The 9,064-nt window shown below is 41.8% G+C and overlaps 1 protein-coding gene across 1 annotated transcript; it reads left to right on the forward strand.

The window, feature by feature from the left end:
• The first annotated feature begins 330 nt into the window (after positions 1–330).
• On the forward strand, positions 331–7,555 carry LOC134800360 (luciferin 4-monooxygenase-like). Its single transcript, XM_063772859.1, has 10 exons — positions 331–486; positions 1,601–1,808; positions 2,316–2,511; positions 2,683–2,805; positions 2,917–3,091; positions 3,602–3,742; positions 4,062–4,208; positions 4,848–5,078; positions 6,369–6,531; positions 7,398–7,555. The coding sequence occupies exons 1-10, from the start codon at positions 331–333 to the stop codon at positions 7,553–7,555; spliced, it is 1,698 nt and encodes a 565-aa protein (XP_063628929.1).
• The last annotated feature ends 1,509 nt before the right edge of the window (positions 7,556–9,064 follow it).

A 9,064-nucleotide genomic window follows, 5' to 3' on the forward strand; every position in this document is an offset into this window, starting at 1 on the left:
TCGGACCGTTTTGCTTTTTTGGCTAATTGATATCAGTTTTGAATGCCACGCCTCTCATTGCGGCATAGTCAATTAGGCCATTTTGGCCATTTTTGAAGGGCTCTAGCGCCTTAAAAAACAAAAATATCAAAAAAAGCAAAACGGTCCGACACAGAAATTGACAATATTAATCTGTGTTGAAAAAATCATTGCTCTAGCTTCAAAAACCACGGAGGAAAACGAGGAGTACGTTTGTATGGAGAAATGACCACTCCCGTTGGCTCTTAAGGGCTGGTCAGACACCTATTAACCCGTTACTTTACGTTTATATATTAACCCTTTGCGTGCAGAATGTATCCGTCAAGAAGAGTGAACGATTCCGTGCACTGGTTCATGGGCCAGCTGACATCCAGGGTGGTCGCGGAGTCGGGGACACCCACCGACATCCACCATTTCGGGAAAATCCTGCTGCAAAGCCTTAAGGATGATCCGGATTTCGTTTTGCAGGTAATTCAATTTTAACAAAAAAAAATGGTTTTCTGTAAAGTTGGTTTACGGACGATTGAGGAAACGTTGATGAAAAATTGCCGTAACGTTACCATGGAGATCTGTCCACAAAGTTACCATGGAGATCCGTCCACAACGTGACACTTTTTCGTGCATGCTACCGGTGTTCATCGATTTATAAGACGTTATCAGTTTATCACGTCAAAAAAAGGATTGAATTACAGTTGACTAATAGCTAATTAACGTATTTAAATAAAGCTAAGCAAATTAAAGAAAAATGTTCTTTTCTACAGAAGCCTAGAAAAGTAGTTTGTGGAATTTCTGAAATGAAGCTTACATTTCCCACCCCTTTTTAGGGTTCCGTACCCAAAAGGTAAAACGGGACCCTATTACTAAGACTTCGCTGTCCGTCCGTCCGTCCGTCCGTCCGTCCGTCCGTCCGTCCGTCCGTCTGTCACCAGGCTGTATCTCACGAACCGTGATAGCTAGACAGTTGAAATTTTCACAGATGATGTATTTCTGTTGCCGCTATAACAACAAATACTAAAAACAGAATAAAATAAAGATTTAAATGGGGCTCCCATACAACAAACGTGATTTTTGACCAAAGTTAAGCAACGTCGGGCGTGGTCAGTACTTGGATGGGTGACCGTATTTTTTTGCATTTTTTTTCCGTTTTTTTTTTTTCATTATGGTACGGAACCCTTCGTGCGCGAGTCCGACTCGCACTTGCCCGGTTTTTTACCTTACTTACTCTGAACGTACTGCACCTTAAAGAATCAATCATTTAGGTTTAATAAGGGGCTTGTTACACTTTTCTGAATTTAGTAACAAGAATCTCTTATCGTGCCTCACGTATTATATCTGATATATCCTATCCTTTCCCACGTATTGCGGCGTCCCTCTTGTCAGTTATTGTAGGATTACTAAGCGCCACTTGCACCATTCCACTAACCCGGGGTTAGCCGGTTAAACCTGGAGTTACCATGGTTACCAGTACAATCTGACTCTGGGTTAACAGTTTAACCGGTTAACCCCGGGTTAGTGGGATGGTGCAAGTGGGCTTAGGTGTATAAAAAGCTCTTAGGCACAAATAAAGGTTGAATGTATGTAGATAGACGGTGCGACCGGCGCATCAGAAACCAGTGGTTCAGTTCTCGAGAGGACAGTTCGCTGCGCCATCGCCCTCAAGAACCTAGGTCTCCGGCGCGGTGACGTCATCACCCTCATGGCTCCGAACCACATCGACCTGGCCATACCGTTCTACGCGGCGCTCTACCTGGGAGTCATTGTGTCACCTATTGACATGACCTTGGGTGTTAGTGAGTATTGCCAATTTACGGCCACTTTACCCTAATTCGGGCGTCAACAAACTTGTAGGGCTAATGTGGTCGGCTCTTTATCATTTGTCATAATGCCTGTCACGTTCTAACAAATATGTGTGCGAATGTGACGCATGGCACGACAGGTGATAAAAATACGACCATGATACCGCTTCTGCTGAGCTGTAGGTATGCGGCTCTTTAGACCTGCAATTGCGTTTCTTTAAAACACTCAAACAATTAAAACTTAGAGGGTTTAGACCACTCACATCAACTTTTGTGGCTCTTTGACATAGCTAAAACATAGCTAATATTCACAATTTTGCCTACCCCTGGCCCTGTTAGTGTTGTTGGTAGTGGTTCAAAGCTAGTGGTCCTGGGTTCGATCCTGTTTGGTTCAAATGTTTTCCAAGTTATAATTTTTGACTTATTGTTAGTTTGGACTTGGTCGATAAACAATGATATCGAAAAAATATTAAATAAATAACAAATAACACTTTTCCCTAGACGAACTCCAAAGCAACTTTGAAGTGTCCAGACCTAAAGTGGTGTTCTGCCAGAGTGACCGGGCCCAATATGTTCAGCAAGCGCTAAAAAAAATCGAGTTGGATGCATTTATAGTCACCTTCGATAAAGGTGGCTCTTGCAGTTTCATCAAATTGTTGGAGAAATATGGAGGTCAAAGTTCTGTTGAAGAGTTCAAGTGAGTTATTTGATTACCATTGATTTTATCACAAGTTCAAAATGTTTTAAGTAAATAGTAACCTATAAATAAATACAAATGAGTAACTGTTTTAGCCACAGGGTCAGTGTTCCAGACTCTGGCAAGTTAACAAATCGCTTAAGATGGATTAAAAGTATACTGTTTTCACAGGCCAACGGACTTCGATCCCGAAGATACAATCGCCATCCTGATCGCCACCAGCGGGACCACCGGATTACCCAAAAGTGCTGCCGCCACACATAAGAATCTCGCTGTCACCGGACCGTACCTATGGTCAGTACTTTTAGCACTTACCTAAAGGCCAGGCCACACCGGCTGTGCCGACTTATTTATGTAATTTACATAACTCACTACTTGTTACCTATTAGTATGTTATATTTTTAGGACTCGGTACACCAAGTTCCCAACTCCAACTAAGATGGCACTGATAGCATCACCATTGCAATGGCTGACGGCGCAAGTGATGATTCTCATGTCTCCTGTATTGCGTTTCACCAGGCTGCAATCGTCTCAATCTTTAACGCAGCGACACACATATGATCTCATCAACACTTATAAGGTATGCCCGATGAAATACTGAACATACAAATTGTTTTTTTTTTCCCAAACCATTGCTGAGTGGACTCTAGGGCGATGGCAACCAGCGGGACGTCCGGCGTGGTGTCCGTATTTTAATAAATGCCAATATTATAATATGCGAGTGACTTTAGTACACACTGCTGAAATCCCTTCTATGCTTAACGCTGATCGCCCCACCCACTGAATTTTTAGGGCGTCCGCTAGCTGGCGCGTTTGCACGGAACGAGTGAGCGGGGTAACGAAAAGTACCTAGTATTCATGAGCAGTAACTGGCGCGGACGCGCGCGACGGATTTTACCTACATACCTACAATGGCACCAGCGTGCGTGCGCCCGCTCCGTGCATCCACGCCAGCTAGCGGACGCCCTTATACGCATAAGGCTTCAATCAGAAAAATTGCTCTGACTCCTAATTTTGTGTACCTACAACCACAGGAGAGAAGTGGGCATAGGTAATTGCTGTGTAAACCCATTCACCTACGTTGTTGCAGCCAACCTATGCTCTATTTAGTCCAATGGTTATGACCACGTTGCTGACACCAGAAGGAGCAGAACAGTGCGATTTCAGCTGTATTGAGACCATCATGATGGGAGGAGCGAAAGTGTCAGCGGAGCTCGTCGGAGAGGTTAAGGTAAAGATCTTAAGAACCGAAAAGTTTGTGCGTTGTGCGCCACATCACTATTAGGCAAAAGCGCTGTTTTCTGGGCATACACTGTTTAAGGGGACCTCGACACGAGAGGAGAAGAAGGCAAAAGAAGAGCTGCTCTATCTACCTTCTGTAAGAGAAGTATGTGTACAGACGCAAGTGTTAAATGTTAAAAACGACGAAACAGCTTGTAGAAAGATGGTCTTCCCTTATAGTCTTCTCCACATCGAATCCCTCCCATACTTTCATATTTCATACTTACTAAAAAATACTTAATAAAATTAATGGGCATTTCATCTTGTTGTTTCAGAAAGTAACACCTAAAACAGAAGTGTTGATCGGGTATGGAATAAGCGAGATAACAACAATAGTGTTCGTAGACGACGCGACGACTGACAGAAATCCAACCCTTGGCACCGTTGGAAAACCCATGGGGTGCTGGCAGTACAGAGTAAGCCTATTCGCTTAGGCCTTTAGAGTTAGACCAAGATAAGTCTGCAACGATTTTGATAGCACACGCAGTGCAAGTGTTATTTATACGTCATAATGTCATAGAAGTTTGACGTTTAAAATAACACTTGCACTGCGTGTGCTATCAAAATCGTTGCAGACTTTTCTTGGTTCAACTCTACCTAATTTGGCAATAAGTGGTCTCCAAACTTTTTGATCTGAGGGCCACGGCAGCCCTTTAGTCCTTTTTGAGAGTGAATTGTATGGAATTTGCTCATTTATGAGGGCCGTAGGTATTGGCTCATGCACCGTAGTATGGATCCCTGAGGGCCAAATAGGCAAGATGTCAACAGGGTAGTTATATCTATCACAATTAAATTATGAATTATTTATGTAATCATTAACCTTTTGGACGCCAATGACCGATATATCCGCACCGCAGGTTCAACGCCAAAGACCGATTAATCGGTCACAGACCACAGAGCAACATAAACCTAAGTGCATATGCATAAAGTTCAATTTCAGTTTTGACCGTCCGCGTGACAGCTTTTGTGTTTGACACGGCGTCGAAAAGGTTAATGTAGTTTCAGTCATAAGAAATACGAAATCCGCCCCGAACATTCCGCCTTCCAATTTTCAGTTGATAGATGTCCAGACCCAAGAAGACATAAGCGAAGCCTACAAAAATGGAGAATTATGGTTGAAAGGTCCTGGAATTGTTAAAGGCTACTATAAAAACGCAGAGGCAACGGCAGAGGCGTTCACCAAAGATGGTTGGTTCAAGACTGGCGATTTGGTATACAGGGATGAAAACTACAACTTTTTCTATGTAGAACGAATTAAAATGCTGCTGAAGTATATGAACCATCAGGTAAGGAATCTCATCACCTCTTTCTTCTTCCTGTCCTTCTCCCACGTTATGTGGGATCGGCACAACATTTTTTTCTCTTCCATTCTCCTCTATCTTCGTCACCTCATCAGCACTCACTCCTTTCTTTCTCATATCCTCTGTCACACAATCCATCCATCGTTTTTTGGGTCTACCATCCGCTCTCCGTCCATCAACATTCATCCCTAACATTCTTTTGCCTATATGGCATTCATGTCTCCTCATTACATGCCCATACCAAGCTTACCTACTAGTCCTCATCTTCTCTGTTACCGGAGTTACCGGAAAATCTCCGTTAAGGAAACTCATTACCAAACATGAAAATTCGAATCGAACCGTATCCTTCAATGTACCATGTACCTGCCTAGCTAATATTCAGGAAGTTTTTAACTCTTAGTCATACTCCGTGAGGTGCTTATTATGCTGGGTAATTTTGGGGTCGTGATCCCGAATGTCAAAAATGTATTAAGATGGTCATACTGAACAAGGTTTCTCATGAGACCGATATGAAAATCGTGAAAATAATATACCTCTAGGCGCATACCTACGTTTCGTATATTTCGGGCCGTTAAGGTGTACGTTATTCCATGGGGAAAATTAGATCTCGAAATTTCATAAAGGATAGGAAATAATCCCCATAATCAGGATCAGAGTAGAGTCGCTCAATACGATCTATACGTTCATCTTAATACGAAATATATTATGGCCATTTAAGGGTTGATAAACCCTTTACCTGAACTATACAAATTATAAATCTAGGGGTTCATACCATTGATTTCTGAAAATTTTACTGACTAACTTGAATATTTTGGCTGACAAAGTACTTTTTTTAATGACGTCCAAGGCTCAGAACCGACTACTTGTGCTCTCACAAGAAGTGCCCATACAACCTTTGAACCCACTACCATAAGCTACGGATGCAGGGTCAAATCCGAGTAGTTCTAGCCGTAGAATCCATCTAAGTCCGCCCCAACTTGGCAGAGCCAAAATCTATCAGTACCACTATAAATAAACAGCATATGTCATAGAGTTTTTGTTTATGGCCAATTTTATTTTAACTTTTACTTAAGTCGTGTTTCAGTACCGTCTAACCGTCAGTACCATCACATTCCTGACAAAATGTAGGTATGGGATTTGACATTGACCGTCAGTTTTGTGACGATTGCCAACCGGCCGTTAATGGTACACAGTTAAGTGAGAATGCCCTTATAGTGGCACGCTCACACTTGCAAGTCAGTCCTTAAGTATAGTACCCAATCGTTCTTGTCACAGATCTCGCCACTAGAACTGGAGGCTACAATACGTCAACACCCGGGGGTGTTGCATGTGGCCGTGACCGGTATACCGGACAAGCGCGGGGACTTACCGGTCGCTTGCGTGGTGCGGCGGCCAGGGCATGACGTCAGTGCCGAGGAGATCAAACAGCTGGTCAAAGGTAAAGGAATTGAATAACAGAGTACAACAACACTCATTTACATTACAACAAGTACTAATATGCGCTCGTCATATATTGGCGCGGGCATGACGCACGATAACTGAATATTAACATGACTCAAATATCATCTGATGTCAGTGTAAGTTCAAATGGCCTGACGGGCAAATGCTAACAAAAAGATATCATTTTGATTTTAATTTTGACATCAAAATGTAAGTCGATTGGCCTCCGGATTGCGAGCAAAAATAAAGTGACGATTTGTCTAAATTAGCCATGAGTTAGCGTTGCTTACCTACTAGGTTATAAAAAGTCATTGATTCTACTATAGTTGTTCGATTTGTAGCTGGCCTCGAACGGCTAATCCTTTGTATATTGTTAAGTAAAACCGCACGTCGCACGTGCCACTACCTGCAAAAAAGGGTCGTACTTATAATAATTCTAATTGGCACCAGGCCGCGTAGCCAACATGCCAATCGCTTACGCTCCGTAGTGATCGAAACGCAACTGTCACTGTCGCATTAATATGGAAGAGTGATAGAGAGACACAAAGTGTTTCGTTATCGTAGCGATAGCGATTGTCACCTTGGCTAGGCCGGCTGAGCGCGGGCTAGTCCAACGCTCAAAAAATCAGTGTAGGTGCGCTCTCCGATAACGCGCCTTTGTTACGCATCTCGATGACACATTTTAGACTGGTTCTGTAGCGTTCGACTCGCCGGCACTCAGTAACCGAAGAGAGACCACACAAGAAATGGCAAATTATTTTTCCATTTGTTCAATTTGTTATACATGTGTAATTGTGTAGTTTATGATAAATTATTTTGATTAAAACAACAACAATTAGCTTACTTACTAAATGTATGTTACAGAAAAGTTATCGGACTCGAAACAGCTAAGGGGAGGCGTGCTATTCTTGGACGCGATTCCACAAACAGCAACCGCGAAGATTCACCGAAGAAAACTCAAGGAGATTGCCTTGAAAATGATAGCGGATCGAGAAATAACAAATCATTCTCTTTCGCATTAGTTCACGCTACGGATGTAGCGCAATAATTGTTTTCCATCGTATTTTCTCGGAAACGTTCGTATTTGACATGCTACTTCAGTCAACCTCAGTACTTCTTGTACCGAGACTGTCTGAAATAGTAAGACACGTTCGTACGTTTCAGTGGAATTACGTTGAAAAATAATTAGGCACTACTTACATTTGTAGAACGGGTCTGGGCCAAGGCGTCCGACAATTCGTTTTCAATGACGGGTGACCGGCGAAAATTAAGAATAAATTTTTATAAACTAGTACATTCCAAGATTTTTTTTAATAATCTGTTGGGCCATTATTGAATTAATTAATTTATGGCTGACACCTTTTATTTTGTCGGGGATACTCGGCCCATTAATTTGCCATGAGGTCTTTCCAGATAGTAAGTAAACCTGTAGTCACCCGGCTCATCCGGATGTGGAACAAATGTGGATAAGGATCAAGTTGAATACCATTACTTTCGTAATTGGAACCGCGTACCGCCCTCCATGGCTTAGTTTAGACATATTTTTGGATGCTCTGAGTGATACAATCGTATCGTTTACCCGTTATGACCATATTATCCTGAGCGGTGATTTTAACATCAATATGTTGGATTCTAATGATTATAGAAGCAAGCGACTGCAACAATTTCTGTCTTGCAATAATCTTCTTAACCACATTACGGAACCAACTCACTATACTGAGCACAGTTCCACTCTCATCGATATAATCTGTTCAGATGCTGCGATTCTCAATACCGAGGTTGACCATAATGAGGAATTGGGAGGACATGCTATGGTTTTTGTCAACGTTAATATTAAAACACCTAAAGTCCCGCCTTTAGTTTATTTTAAAAGACCCCTGCATAAGATCAACATGGAACATTTCAACAGTCATTTAAGCCAGTTACACTGGGATAGCATCGCAAGTCTAGGGTCTGTTGAGGAAAAGGTAGCACTATTTAACGCTTACATACTTGGGATTTTTGATATGTATGCGCCAGTCCAAAAAAATACCTTAAAAGAGGCTGCTAAACCTTGGCTTACTGACAATGTTCGCTACATGATGAGTCTCCGTAACGAAGCACACAAAAAATATAAAAAAAGTAAACAAGATTCTGATAGATTAAATTATAAATCATTAAAAAGTTTGGTAAACGCTAGTTTATACTTTGAACAAAAAGCCTATTTCGAGCAACATATAAACACTAATTTGAACAACCCTAAAACTCTATGGAAAAATCTAAAACGCAATGTAATCCCTAACTTTAAAAATTCCTCTACTTTGCCGCAAATATTTAACGATCCCACAGTTATTAATGATAATTTTTTAAAAGTCCCAGGGAGCAATGTGGTGGACGCTGCCACTCTAGCGTTCTTTGATAACCATCGGTATGGCATCTCTACTTTTAGTTTAAGTACCGTTGATGAAACGTTTATCACAAAGCTATTACTTGGAACAAAGTCCAACGCTTTAGGGTATGATGGGATAACATATGATATGATATTAATGACA

This window comes from Cydia splendana, chromosome 19 (genome assembly GCF_910591565.1).
Source record: "Cydia splendana chromosome 19, ilCydSple1.2, whole genome shotgun sequence".
NCBI classification, from domain to species: Eukaryota; Metazoa; Arthropoda; class Insecta; order Lepidoptera; family Tortricidae; genus Cydia; species Cydia splendana.